At 40.2% G+C, this 15,515-nt stretch overlaps 1 protein-coding gene across 1 annotated transcript; it reads right to left on the bottom strand.

The window, feature by feature from the left end:
- Positions 1-7,760: 7,760 nt before the first annotated feature.
- LOC121780977 (12-oxophytodienoate reductase 1-like) lies at positions 7,761-9,454 on the bottom strand. The gene is made up of 5 exons (XM_042178645.1): positions 9,343-9,454; positions 9,041-9,181; positions 8,832-8,962; positions 8,516-8,692; positions 7,761-8,443 (listed from the first exon to the last, which is right to left on the bottom strand). Exons 1-5 carry the CDS (start codon positions 9,420-9,422, stop codon positions 7,851-7,853), a joined length of 1,122 nt encoding a protein of 373 aa, XP_042034579.1. The 5' UTR covers positions 9,423-9,454; the 3' UTR covers positions 7,761-7,850.
- Positions 9,455-15,515: the final 6,061 nt, after the last annotated feature.

The following is a 15,515-nucleotide window of genomic DNA, read 5'->3' as shown; positions in this document are numbered from 1 at the left end:
AGAATGGGATAGTCATGTAAGAAGGAATCGGAGTCTTTCTAAGACAAGTTTGATCAAGTGATGAGTTGTACTCATGAAAATCTTATCATTGATGGGATAAGCGTAAAATATAACGAGATACACCTTAAAGAAACTACCATCATCAGTACCTTCTACAAAACACGAGTTGTGGACTAGAGTGACTCTAGTCTAGCACAACTCTAGGTGTAATGTTGTTCCAACGCATGTTGGAAAGGTATCCAAGTAATTGGAGTTGAGTACTGAGGTATGTTTTAATGTTGTCCCAAATGATGTAAGATTATAAGTTCTGTAATCTTCAAAGATAGAATTCTTTAATGAAGATCAAGAGAGGAAATAAAAGCATAACAGCGTGATAACTCTCAGGACAAAGAGAGATATCGAATTTTCCACATTACCAAGGAGTCATACCATTAGAAAGTTTTGCACTAACAAAATTAACTTCAACACCTAAGATTGTAAGAACCATGTCGTAGTGGGAGCGTTCCTAGGAACATAACAAGTTCATGGGTCTAAGAGTGTCGCAAGACTCGGTCTTAGATTAACTTAAACATAATCCCTTTAACTACAATGTAGAATTGGTTCATTTGGATATTCATCCTTGAAATGGTGATAGATTCCAAACTAATATCTTAGATAGACAACGTGTTTTACAAGACTTGCAATACTACCTACAGGCTGTGTCAGTCAGTGGGAGCTAGTATAATTGCAAGTGTAAATGTAGATCTCAAATGGCTAGATAATGACAATGGGCTATGCCCAAAGAGAAATATCATCTTCTCGTTGTCGTTGTGCCAAGATTTGTTCGATCCTTATGTCTATCAGAACTTACATACATTAGAATGTATGTATTATGATTGTCAAGACATCTTTCTATTAATTGAAGTCTTGAGGAAATCATCTACATGGAACATCCTAATGGGTATGTAATAAAGGGCAAGAAATACATGATTGGAAGCTTATGAAGACCTTTGTGGTCTTAGGCAAGCGTCTAAGTCAGAGTATATGAGTTTTATCAAGATTGTCAAATGTTTGAAATTTGACATGTGCCCTTAAATGTGTTGTAAGCACAAGGAAGTTGAAAGTGGATTAAATATGGTATTATTGGTACTCTACGATGATGAAATCTACAAAAGTTGCAAACAACTAAGATTGACATCTAGCGTAGGAAACTGGTTGTCTACCCAGTTTAAGATAAATGATTTAAGAGAAACTAATTACATTCTAAGCATCTAATTCTTAAGATTGCTAGAAAGAATGTTGAGATTCTCTTAGGAATCCTATATCTATACATTGCTTGGAACATTTTAGCATTAGAATTTTCATGAAAGGTTTTTACCATTCAAGATGGAATTGTCTTGTCTCTAGTCAAGTGTCGTTGGACACTTAGTGAGAACAAGAATTATGAGACTAGTTCTGCAGATAGATGTCTCATGTATGCTATGATGTGTACTAAGTTTGATATTAGTTGTGCTTTTGCATAGCAAGTATATATCATTTTAACCATGGCAAAGGACTTTGATTGAGGTAATGGATATACCATAGTACTTGAGAAAGACTAATCGCTATATTCTAGTTTACCAGTCATTCATGTAATGTCCTTGGGGTTACACTGACTTAGTCTTAAGACTAATCAGTGATAGAGTAAGTCATCCTCATCATATATGTTTACATTAGGAGTATACTCCTAGTAGCTTTGATCGTAAGTTTGAGAATGCCTATGAGTATTTTCACTCTAGCAAAGGCTAACTCAAGAGGAACACGAGATCATAAGCTAAGCAATCACATAGAGAGATGAAATTAATTAAAGATCAAGTACGCAGCAAAGACATAGTGGTGCAAAAGATATTATCAGAGAACAACCAAGCAGATTTTTCACAGAAAATGCCTTTGTGGCAACATGTTTGAAACATGATGTGAAATGAATGGTAGTTCGATATATCTAGCTTCAAGACCTGCTTTGTCTATAAGTGGGGGAGTTTTTGGCAGTGGGTATACTCGAAAGCATGTTTTGAGTATAAGTGGGAGATTGTTAGGTTTAGTATACTGAAAAGCATGTTTCGAGCGAGTTCGCACAAATAGAATCTTGCTTGTGTACGGAAAAACTTTACAATCCACTTTTGACTCGATTCAGTATCATTCGAGCAGTTTGCATGAATAGAATATTATTACATTGTGTTTGCTTGTGTGTTTATAAGATGTTTTATAAACATTTAAATGCATAAGAAGTAAACAAAGCCTAAGTCTTTTTCATAGTAGACTGGTTGTGGGTTGCGCTCACTTTAAGGTACTACAGTCGGTTCTAAGCAATGCTTTGCAAAAGAAAAGAAGAATTTCACAAACTAGATAGGCTTTGGCTACCTATCGTGAAAGGTTGCAATGCCAGTCCGATTATTTCTAAGCCTTATTGAAATAAGATGACGTTGGTGTGGTATAGCACTGAATGGATCTAACAGCAAGACGAGTCTTTATGCTATCTACTGAAAGACGAGGTCTTGATAATTAATTTCTTAATCTACATACGTTAGCATTGAGCATACGACATTGAGTATCTACTACTTTGACTTACCAAAGATGCGGGTTTTTCGTCACCCAATGATCCAGGTATATTGGGTAGTGGTGATCATTATCTAGCGGTGCTAGAATTGCTATTATGTTGAATCGTGCACGAGGAGAGTCTCATTTGATAATGTCCTCAAGAGGAGCTTGAACAAGGTTTTATTATTCGAAAACTGGCCAGTTGGAGTTTTATTACTCTATGAATAATAAATAAGTGTTTCTTGCTAAGTCCACTCTTGGAATTAATAAGATGTTAATTAATTAAGTCCATAGCAGATTTTAATTAATTAATGGATATTTATATCTTAAGCGCGGGAAATAAATAATAAACAAAATGGAAACCCGGATTACTTGTAATTTTAGATTTGGATGGGGAGTTCAATATTACGTCTGTAGTGGCTGCTCGTAATATTCCAATATAAGCTTGTATTAAATTGTGGGTTCAATTTAATTAGTAAAAAGCTAATTGGGGGAGCCCATATCCAAAACCTTCCATAGATCCCTGACTGGGCTCAATATGTAACAATTATAAATAGGAGAATAAAGGAGATATAAAACATAATTTTTTAGAGTGAAAATTTTCGTCCCCATCTATTTGGAGAGGAGATCGAAAATTTCAGTGATTTTCTCCTCCGTGAGATTTTTAGCTCCTCCTCCGTGAGGAATTTGTGTCTTCTTTATTCGAGTCCTAGTGTTTCAATGAGATCAGCCTACCCTGATGTCGAGATACAGTTTGGGACACCAGTCAGAAGATCCGTGGTCTAGTATTGAAGATCATCGTGGAGAAGGCGCGAGCAATCGACGATTCTTTGGAGAATCAAATTGGTAACTCTAAACCGTAGAATTCATGTTTAGGATTTATATTCTATGAGCATGAATTATTTGCGTTCTAGCATGTAATTCTGTGTTAACATGTGAATTGATTAATCCCATAATCTGTCAAATAGATCTTACGTCTGATTTATTTGTTTTGTACAAGTCTTTCGCTGTGCAAGGGGCACCAAAACTCCAACAATTTGAAGAAAGATTGCTATGGCTGGAAGAAGAAGCTAGCTGCAGAAAACAAGTCGCATACCAATCTGATAAGCAGTGATGGGGAAGATGCTACTGAAGTAATGAATGTCATGGATAGGATTGAAAATGAGTCTGGGATAATGGACTCAGATTGTTCTTTCCATATATGTCCAAACATGGACTGGTTCTATGATCTTGTTGAATGCAATGGATCAGTTTTGCTAGGAAACAACAAGGTTTGCAGCATCAAAGGCATTGGAAATATAAAGCTCAGATTGATGATGGATCTGTCAAAATTCTCTCCGAGGTTAGGTACATCCCAAAGGTCAAAAGGAATCTTATATTCCTTGGTACCCTTGAAAGGAACGGATGCTCTTTTGTTTCTGAAAAATGAGAGATGAAGATTTGCAAGGGAAAACAGGTTAAAATGGTGGCACAAAGAGCTGACAGTCTATACTATCTGCAAGCTGCTGTCATAGTTGGTGAATCTCATGTCACTGTAAAGGATGATCTGAGGAGCTGGCATCTCAAGTTAGGACATCCTGCTGAAGGTACTTTGAAAGCAATGATCCAAAAGAAAGTGATTGAAGTCGGCAGCATAGAGAAAATGGGCCCATGTGAGGATTGTTTGCTTGGAAAGGCTAAGAAGCTTTCATTTCCAGCAGGTACCCATAAATCAACGTCACCTCTTGATTAGTTCAGAGCCTTAGTCCTAGCGGCAATGAGCTTACACATTATTGTATGAGGTGCCGAGTTCGAGCCCTCTTGACATCAGTTACAATTTCCTCATTTCTATAGTATAGGAGTTTATTTGTAATTTCCTCCTTTATTGTAGAAGTTAATTTAAAAAAGAAAACCTCACCTCTTGATTACATCCATTCAGACTTGTGGTGACCATCTCCAGTCAAGAGCCTAGGTGGAGGAAGATACTACATGTCTATAATAGATGACTTTTCCAGAAAGGTGTGAGTATATATCTTGAAAGAAAAGTCTGAGGCCTTCAACACCTTCAAGATCTGGTGTATAGAAATGCAAAATGAGAAAGGCATGTTCCCTAAAGTGCTCAGGACAGATAATGGTTTGGAGTACTTTTCAAGTGAATTTGATGCATTTTGCAAGGATAGAGGTGTCAGGAGACACAGAACCGTGCCTGCAAACCCCCAGCATAATGGGGTTGCAGAGAGGATGAACCGCACCTTGATGGAAAGAGTTAGATGCCTCTTGTCATCTTCTGGAGCAGGCAAGCAGTTCAGGGCCGAAGCAGTGAGTACTGCATCATTCTTGATCAACAAGTGCCCTTCCTCTGGCATAGGAGGCTCAATATCAGATGAGAGATGGTATGGATCAAAGCCAGACTCTAGATTGAAGCCATTTGGATGCAAAGCCTTTGCACACTTGAAGCAAGTGAAATTAAGTGCTAGAGCTCTACAATGTGTTATGCTTGGCTATCATAGGGGGGGTAAAAGGTTATAGGCTTTGGTCCATTGAGCCTGGGAATGAAAATGTGAGACAACATCCCTTTTCTATACAACAAAAATGATAAAGAGTCTACTGATCTCAATGCTCCCTTAACTGAAGTAGGACCAGATACTTCATCTGATAGTGAAAGAATAGACACTGATGAGCAAGCTGGAGTTCAAGGAGTCTAGGGTGTTGGAGCTGATGATCTGCAGCACCAACAAAGTCACCCTCAGGACTACCAGATAGCAAGGGACGGGCTAAGAAGAGCCAATGTGAAAGCACCAGCAAGATTCAATGACTATGAGATGCTCTATTATGCTCTTCATGTGGCTGATCAAATAGAGGCTACTGAGCCTAGTTCCTATGCTGAGGCAATCAGTGGAATAGAGAGATCAATGGATTCAAGACATGAAAGAAGAGGTTGAGTCAATGATAAGCAACAAGACATGGATTCTGGTTGACAAAGCTGAGTTCGGAAAAATCATTGGATGTAAGTGGGTGTTTAAGAAGAAAGTCGAATCAACAAGTTCACAGAAAGTAAGATTCAAAGCTAGACTCGTTGCAAAGGGCTTCAACCAAGAAGGGGGGATAGACTATAATGAAATCTACTCTCCAGTTGTGAAGCATAACTCCATTCGAGTCCTATTGGCAGTGGCAGCTAAGAGGGATTGGGAATTGGAGCAATTAGATGTTAAGACAACTTTTCTGAATGGAGACCATCAAGAAACAATCTATATGGCACAGCCACAAGGCTTTGAGGTCCCTGGCTCTGAACAAAAGGTGTGTATGCTTAAGAAAAGCATATATGGTCGTAAACAAAGCAGTAGGCAATGGTATTTGAAGTTTGGTGAGAGTTTGTCAAATCTGGGCTTCTCTAGATCTCTCTATGACAGTTGTGTATTTGTGAAGAAGGAGAAGGATAAAGCACCTGTGTATCTTCTTTTGTATGTAGATGATATGTTGATATCAGGGACAGACATGAAGGAGGTCAGAAAGGTGAAAGAACAACTAAAATCAGACTTTGAGATGAAGGATCTTGGCTGCACAAGGAGGATCATTGGAATGGATATAGGCAGAGATAGAAGCAAGAAGAAGTTATGGTTGTTCCAAACTGACTATATTCAAAAGATATTAAAGAAGTTCATAGTGCATAACATGAAGGCCACGGCTACACCAATGGCCATGCATTTCAAACTGTCCAGTGATCAGAGAGCCAAAAGTGATGAAGAGAAGAAGGAGATGCAGCTAGTTCCCTACTCTAATATTGTTGGGAGTTTAATGTACTTGATGATATGTACAAGGCCTGACGTAGCCCATGCTATAAGCACAACGAGCAGATATATGGCAGATTTTGGCAGACATCACTGAAGTGCTTTGAAATGGACTTTAAGATATCTAGGAGATGCAGATAAGTTAGCAATAGTGTTTACTGATCAAGGTGGAGCTGAGAAAGAGCCTTTGGTGGGCTACTGTGACTCAGACTACGCTGCAAACCTTGATACAAGAAGGTGTATCAAGGTCACAGACTGGGTACATTTTCACCTTGTTCGGATCAGCTATATGTTGGAAGTCAACTCTCCAAAATGTGGTGGCTTTATCCACAACTGAAGCTGAGTACATTTCCTTAACTTTAGCAGTAAAAGAGAGTAAATAGCTACTTGGACTCGTGGCTGAATTTGGTGTGCAACAGAAAAGTGTAGCGGTACACTGTGACAACAGTGGAGCCTTATGTCTTGCGAGGCATCAAATGTTTCATGAACGTAGCAAAGACATTGATGTAAGGCTGCACTTCATAAGGGATGAGGTAGAAAGTGGGAGGGTCAAAGTGATAAAGATTGATACGGCTCATAACCCTGCTGATATGTTAACCAAACCCCTAGCCAAAGAAAAGTTTCAATATTGCTGCGAGCTTGTGGAATTGCATGCAGTGGTTTTTTTAGTATTGCTCTGATTAGCCAAGGTGGAGATTGTTAAGAAATGGCTGATCATAGCAAGTGAAGGTGCATGGGAGCTTAGGATAAGTAACACAACACATAATCAAGAAGAGTAGTTCAAATGTTAGTTGAGCTAGGGCTACTAGCCGTTGGAAGTATGAACGGCAGTTACAACCACTTTTGTGAAGACCTTATTCACTTGCTTAATTAGTTGATTGTATAAATAGAGATATCTTGATTTAGAAATTCTTTTTTGTAAAACACTTCTTGAGATTACACATCAATAAGATTCTCTCGGTTGAAGCTCTCTCAAACTTTCTCTTCTACATACTTGTTCTTGTTTTCATTCGGTGGTTATTCATACTCAACACACGAGAAGACGATCAGATCTGTCTCCTCCCATTCATCGTACTCCTTGCTTCCTGGCATGCAGTGGTGGGATTGGCTTCCCGTTTATATGAGAGTAGCCTCCCCTACTCCCGATAGCAACTTTCATTATTCGTGACCATAGCGGGTAATTTCCTCCATTGAGTTTGAATGCAACTGCTACATTCTTGCTTGCTCTTATTTTGCGGTTTGCTGACTCTATTGCTGGTTTCTCGTCGTATGACATTTGGAATCGATTTGGGATTGGTTTTTCTCACTTTAGGTTTTTGTTATTTAGCGGGAATAACTATGGATATATCAGTAAAAGCAAGTAGGTTAGAAATTTACCTAGATTCATTTAAATCGACATTAAACAATATAGGTGATAATTCAAACTACAACAAAATCTCAACATAAAAAAACACCTTTATTCATACTTTACTAAATCATACCATAGAGATATGTAATTCCTTTTTGGCTATTGATCTAACTTCCAAATCAAGCAGTTTCATCAAGAAATGGATAATCGGTATAGCCTACAACAGGATCAGGCAAATAGAAAGTATTCCTATCATATTTATTCAAAGGAGCATTCATCTCAAACCTCTTAGGCAGATCAGGGTTAGCCAAGAAAAGGCGTCCGAATGCAACGAGATCAGCGCGATCCTCCTCCACGGCTTTGTTCCCGTCTTCCCTGTCGTAGCCACCCGCGACAATAAAGGTGCCTTTAAACGCCCGTCTCATCGGGACAAGGCTGTGCAGGCACTCGGTTTTCTCACCTAAAGTTTTCATCCTCGGCTCGACCATGTGGCAGTAGAGAATCCCGTATCTGCTCAAAGTCTCGGCCAGGTGAAGGCCGAGAGTGGTAGGATCCGAGTCCCCGGACTCCATATAGTTTGCAAAGGGTGAGAGGCGGATGCCGACCCTGTCTGCCCCTACTTCGGCTGTCACGGCCTCGATGATCTCACGAGCGAAACGACACCGGTTCTCGAGAGACCCTCCGTATTGATCGGTCCGGTCGTTCACCCCGTCTTTCAAGAACTGGTCTATGAGATAGCCGTGAGCGCCGTGCACCTCGATTCCATCGAAACCTGATTATTATAGCGTGTATATGAATGAAATAACAAGGGTAGTTTTGTATGGAGGATCAGGAGTGGGCTTACCGGCTGCCATAGCATTCCTTGCAGCAATTCTGAAGTGGTTGACAATTTGTGGGATTTCTTGGGCTGTGAGGCGACGTGGAGGCGAGAATCCAGCATTATCGATGTCATTAGACTGAATTTGTGAGGTTAGTTCTTTGTCTGTGGATGATATCGGAGCATCCCCGTTTGGCTGAAACCCTGCATCATACAATCAGCCAGTAACAACCATGCGTTTTAAAGTCTAAAATTGATCCATGCAAATAACAATATGTTAGAAGTGATGTGAATCAAGTCAAAACTCAGTTGACCGTTAAGTTTTAACAGAATAGCATAATACCTGTGTTTGAGACCCTGCCTACATGCCAAATCTGGCAAAAGAAGAGGGCGCCTTTGGAATGAACCGCATCTACAATCGGCTTCCACGCCTCGACCTGCTCCATTGTCCAGATTCCCGGAGTTTCGGGGTATCTACAACAGCAAAATAGTCTTGTCAAAGAACAAGTAGGACCTTACACATATAATGCTTGAAACACATGACATAATCACCCTTGTGCAGTATCAGAAACTCCGGTAGCTTCGGTCAGCATAAAACCGCCTTTGGTTGCTCTCTGAGAGTAATACAACACGGCGTGGGGCTGAGGCACGTTGTTGAAAGACCGCTGCCTCGTCAGCGGCGCCAGAACAACTCTGTCCAAAACAGAATGAATACTGAATACACATTCTGCAAGAGCAATGCCTACTTTTTCCAATGACTATTAACAACAACAACAACAATATATCCACATGAAAGTAGGAATGGAGAGACTGATATTTTTAAGGGAGTGAGATGGATGACTGATTTACATCACCTATGTGAGAGCTGAAAATTCCCCATTTTGTAAGGTGTGAGAAGTGGGATTTGCGGCTTCTCTTCAGTTGTGTTTCCCATGTTTTGTATTGGTGTTGTGTTGGTGTATGAAAAGGAAGAAGTGCCCATTTACCCAAATCGATTCCTCTATTTATAGCTGACTAAACTAAATTATCCACCGGCTGCTATAAATAATAAAACTACTCTTTTCCACATCACTGCTTTAAAATATTCCGAAATAGTAACACATTTATGCTATTCACTTTCAATTTAATTACAGCTTGGTTTGGTTGTTAACAAAGGAACGGAAAAAGCCCACTTTCCATAGTATAGCAGCTTTGACAGACTTTGCTTGATAGCAAACAGTGGGTTGTAAATTGTAATGGTGAACAAAAACTTGGGAAAAATTATGAAACCAAATACCAAACCAAGAATAATCTACGACCGCAATTATTGAGAATAATATAATTGAGGGGAAAAAATGTCATTCATCAGTATTTTTAAAGATTTAATTGACTAAACAGATTTTATTCTAAATATGATATTTTGATTGAGATATATAAATTAAAATGAAAAGATAGAAAATTGATATATGACAAAAATGGAGAGAAAATGTGATTGCAAAAATGAAAATAGACCTTACCTCATATAAGAAAAATTTACCTAAAATAAAATAAAACTAATTTTTATGGATATACTAAAATTAAAAAAATAGAACAAAAATGTTATTATGAAACTCTTTTCCACAATAAACACCTTGGCAGTAAGCAATGACGTACGCAGGTTGGATTTTTCGTTTTTGATACTACAAAGTAAAAGAGAGACCGAATCTGGACATCTTATCTTTTACACCATTGAATAAAATTTTACTACGTAACACATGACAATTTATGGCAAAGTGAAGAAGCTTAACTAATACCACGTCTTTTCTTTTGCTAAATTAGATTATAATAGGAGTTTGCATTTTCTAGATGGTATACCCTCCTTGAGTAGGAGTGTATTTTGTTCTGTAAATTTATTCAAATTTCTTCGTCAATGCCTCTTTACAATTCTTTATGTATGTTATTGCTCCTTCTAAATTGAATTTTTGGCTTGTTGATTATGTTAGTTGTGATGATTAACTCTCACAATTTCCTACCAATATATTTACATAAAATGCCTATACAAACATGAATAAATGTATTTACAATTCTGTAAACAGATTTTTTGAGCAACTCGTTGGTTGATGAGGAAATCAAGTGTGAATTACAGCATAAAGTGAAGGATTAAAACAACAAACTGAAAGCTGGTTGAAGCGCGGGATGCTTGTGTGCTGCTGTGTGCAGTCGGCGTAAGAATGCTAAGTATTTGCAAAATAAATTCTTAGGTCCAGAGGATTCGTTAGAGCACAAGGTCTAGGAGATCATGAACTTTCAGAATTCAGTCGTTGTCACAACAACCCCGATTCAAAACCTCAACCCTCTATACTATTGGCTAGTATAGGGAAGTCTGGATCGAATCCACGAGGATGGAAGGTTAGAATGCATTAAGAGAACTTTGGAGGGTTCGGCTGCTGCCACGCAACAAGAGGGTTGGGTTTTAACTACTAGGCCTGAGAAATTAAACCTAATCTATCCTAACTACTAGATCTGGAGAATTAAAAATGTTTTAAATAACGATGCAATCATGATTCGAGAGAAACTTACGATCATCCTCCAAATTTCCTAGATCAAGTAAATGAGTTCCCTAAAATAGCTAGACACAAGGTATGCAAAAGTAAACGACAAAACAGATTTCCCTAACTGGCTACTGACAGAAAGCTGCAACTAACAAACTAAAAAAAACTCGACTATAACTACCGATCGACTTCATCTTCTTCAGCAAACGAACACGAAATGAGCAAATCAAAACATAAAAACAGAGCATCCTTCAAATTGAACGATGAACGCTATGATTAAACTAAAAACTACCAGATCTAATCTACTGGACCAAGCAAATCAGCAATAACAGAAGTTTCCATGCAGATCCAAACATACGTACTCAGATTCAAACATTTAAAGGAAATCTAAGCTAGATCTATCTGATTCATCACCAACCAAACCAGATCAGCAACCTTCAACACCATTTCAACTCCGATTCAACCTCAATTCAATAGATCAACTCCGATCTCACCGATCTTAACTCCAATCAACAATTCAATTGCGAAAAACACCCAACTCAGTAAAACAGGACAGTAAGCATCAGAATCAAAACGAAAACTGAAAACGAAGCTAGATTAACCGTAGAACTGCAAAACGAGTCACAAAACAGTCGCCGAATTTCCGGCAAGGAATTCGGCGAAAGAAAATATGTGCGAAAAGTAAATTGTTTCTTCGCCCTTAACAGGACGGTGTTACACTTCCAAACAACAGAAAACACCACACTATACTACCCCAGATCTCCCATGAAACCAAATGCGTGAGCTAAGTGAGTGAATTTAGAGAGCGAGACGAAACACCTAGGGAATTTTCTAACTAAGAGCCTCCCATGTTTTCGCAAGCTTCCTTATATTTATAGGCGTGGCTCAAATCCCTAGGGCAACGGACTTCGTGATTTGCCATTTGTGCCCTTGAGGATTTCGCTCTTTTTGTCTTCACTTTTTTTTCTTCTATTTCCTCTGCTCCGGTAATTGATCTTCATTCCTGGGTCTGACAGATTATTCACGCACCTGGACTTATAAATACGCGTTAGCACCGTAGAAAACACAGAATTTATACCCAAAATAGATGCATGAAACGAGCCTTATTACTGATGATAGATTAAAACAAAAGTTAAGAAAACTCCCATGTTAAAGCATGGCAGCAGTCAACCCCCCTATTCACTACTCACACACTCGACACACCAACTTCTCTGTGGGATCGACCCCGAACTTGCCGTTTTATTGTTAAAGTAGTGCAAAATCGGGAGTTATAAATATTTTCTTGCGTGAGTCGGTTCGAGGATTGATTGATTAAGTGGCAGCGACAATTTGCTAACTGGTCCAACCGGTTCAGTTATCTTCCATATAACTTGATCCAATACTAATTCGTTGTTCTCGGTCTCACCAAAATGGCGCCGTTGCCGGGGAAGCATGGTGTTACTTTATGTTTGTGTGTAGAGCGCATGAGTAAATAGTTTATTTCTTTCTTTTCTGGTGAATTATGTCCCGTCGTACCAAAGAGGAAACCAGCAAAGAAGCCAACAGAACTACTTCCCCCAGAACCAGCCAGAGCAATATGGACCTTCTGACCATTACCAGCAAGGCCATGGAGGAGGCCGACTTAATCAGAGAAATTACAGGCAGCAAAATGAAGGTCCAGGGGATATGATGATCCCACACCAGCCCCATGATGCTGTGCGAGAGATACAGGAAGCCCAGAGAGAACAGAGAGCTGCATTAGAAATGCTTACGAAGCATTTGTCTCAAGTCGCCATGTCGCTAGGGGAGTTGAGAGGAAATGAAGGAAAGATTCCGGCCACAATGCAACCACCAGCGGGTCGAGAAAATGTCAACACAGTCTCTTTGAAATCAGAAGGAGTTTATCAAAGCTCAACTGCAAGTTTTCCGGCACCCAGGACCAGTCATAATACGAACTTTGAATTCAGGACCCTTGATCAAGTTACAGCGAAGGAAGAGTCTGACATCCGTGAACAGGTTGCTGAGAAGAGAAGGAGGGTCGAAGCAGAAGAAGTGATCCGACCTGGTGATCTTCCCCCCAAGAGAACTGACCCAGGGGTATTTAAGCTCCCAATTTCCATCAGAAACGTTCAAATGGAGCACGCAATGTGCGAACTAGGGGCTTCCGTCAATATCATGTCGTATTCTATATACGAGAAGCTGGAGAATGCTACGCTCGTCAAAACTAATATGGAAATACAGCTGGCAGACGGGTCTTGCATTTACCCCGAGGGCGTTCTGGAAGATGAAATCGTCAAGGTGAACAGATTTGTGTATCCCGCCGACTTCTTTATTATATAAATGACGGAACCAAGAGCGGGTGAGTCTATTGGAATCCTTTTGGGGAGACCTTTCTTATCCACCGCCAACACAGTCATTGACGTCCGCCATGAGACAATTAATCTGGAGTTTAAAGGAGAGCGGCTTACAGTCGGTAATAATGAAGCTGCAAGAAGGCCACAAGACAGAGAAAGCATACAAACAGTAGACGCCATCAGCCCTCGGAAACAGAAGCATTCGAAGGAGAAGTCCTTCAAGGAGCCACCCTCTGGTTCGGCTAAAGGTGAACTGATCAGGAGAGAGACAACAGATTGGTTTGAAACAACAATGACTGCAGCAATGGATGATCAAGCCACTGGGAGGGCAATTATGGAATTTTTCCATCCATCACAACCCGCCGAGGCAAGAGAGGTTACTCAACCAAGCAGGGTCAAGAAACCACCAGACCAAACCATCCCATTAAAAGGAGTACTGAAGAAGAATCTCTCACTTACAAGGCAACTACTCCCCGTACCAACATCGCCAAAGGTTTTCAAGAACCTGTTCAGCCAGACAGATCACACACCAGTCGAACCAAGCTTGCAGAAACAGGGAGAACTACTCTCCCAACATCAATCCCAGCTGATGCCTAAGAAGCAAAGTTTAATTTGGTCGGACCATCGAGCAGTCATGGCAAAACTTCCGTACCCTATTAACCAGGAGGAGATCAGAGCAATGTTAAGACACGCTGGGGCCCATGGAAGACATAAAGGATTTCGCCGGAGGAGCACAGGTCCTGACGAAGTCTCCCCAGAATGACGTAAAATTTAAATTTCCTGATGTCTACGAGACCGCGTTCCCATTTCTAAGAGATCGATTCATGAGTTATTCTACGGCCTTGACTGGAATCACTCCTCTAAAGTGATATGTGAAACTAGTAACCATGCTGTGGGAGCAATATTAAGTCAGAGAATCCAAGGGAAGGGTCATGTTTTCCTCTACGCGTCAAAAGCATTGGGTCGGGCGCAAAGGAACTATGATGCGACCGAAAAGGAAATGCTGTCAGTAGTCTTTGCATTTGAGGAGTTCAGACATCACCTACTTGGTTCCAAGGTGCTGGTGTATACTGACCATGCGGCCATCAAGTACCTGTCATTGAAGAAGAAATCAAACCCACACTTGATCAGATGGTTACTCCTCCTACAGGAATTTGAATGGGAGGCAGTTGATAGAAAAAAATGTGAAAATACAGAGGCGAGTCACCGGCGCCGAGTTCTGCAGAAAGAAAAAAAGGGAGCCACTCCAGACAAGTTCCCCGAAGGGCACCTGCATTTGATCAAGTCCAAGTCTGAGGAACAGCGGGTCTGCCAGGGAAGGAGGATTGATCAAGGCAAACAGAGTAGTTGGGAGCAATTTGCACCCAAAAGGGCAAAGCTCGCAAGAAGGACCAACGGTTTGGAGGAATGAGAATTACCCAGAAGGAACAGAATAGAGGTGTTTGTAGTTGACTACATGTCACTACCAATGCCTAGCTCGCAACAGTAAATAGGTATAAGGTGTGATCGGGGTATTCATGGATAATCTGCTTGATCAAGTGACAAATTCTAAATTCTTAATCTGATCAAGTGATATTCCAAGGAAACCCGGTCGAACCTTTGTTAGTGTAAATAGTTTTCTTTTTTTAGTGTGTTAAGTTTTATTTTCTTAGTAAATCAAAAGTCGGAAGTAGAGGAAAGAAACTGATCAAGTGGAATCATGAGAGTGGACATCGCGATTTAAGGGTCCGCGTGATCAGTGCAATTTGAATTTAATTAATGGTACAGTGGTTGTGTTGATAAGAGCAGGTGATGATAAGACGTGTGCAGTAATTAGAGAGGTGTCAGGCGGCGCCGACTGTTGAATTGAAAAGACAAAAGAACCATATCGGAGAAGCCTTGCCATCTGGCATTCTAAAAAGGCGCGCCGGCACGCGAAACATCGCAAAGATCTCAACAGACGCGAATCTCAACAGTCGGAGTCCAAGCATAAAAGGGGGTCTTTCGGATCTCACTTTTGCATCAGCTACCTTTGTGCTATCCTCATCTAATTCTCTCCAATTCAAATCACCCGCAAACATAATCAGAAAGAAATGAAGGACAATCAACTCGAGGTTTCCAGTACCTCCTCGTTTTCTTCAGGAGCCGGCATCAACAGTGATAATCAGAGATCCTTATTACCACCCAGCCCATCAACTACCAGAA

The sequence above is a fragment of the Salvia splendens genome, chromosome 20 (assembly GCF_004379255.2).
Source record: "Salvia splendens isolate huo1 chromosome 20, SspV2, whole genome shotgun sequence".
NCBI lineage: Eukaryota > Viridiplantae > Streptophyta > Magnoliopsida > Lamiales > Lamiaceae > Salvia > Salvia splendens.
Note: the sequence above shows the minus strand (reverse complement) of the source record. Positions and strands in the feature narration are given on the sequence as shown.

Bases quoted from the DNA above. Each gene is read 5' to 3' on its own strand.
- LOC121780977 (XM_042178645.1), bottom strand. From the start codon at position 9,422: ATGGGAAACACAACTGAAGAGAAGCCGCAAATCCCACTTCTCACACCT. The intron at 9,182-9,342 runs GTGATGTAAATC...TGTTTTGGACAG, and splicing joins AATTTTCAGCTCTCACATAG to AGTTGTTCTGGCGCCGCTGA. The intron at 8,444-8,515 runs GTAAGCCCACTC...TATAATAATCAG, and splicing joins AAGGAATGCTATGGCAGCCG to GTTTCGATGGAATCGAGGTG.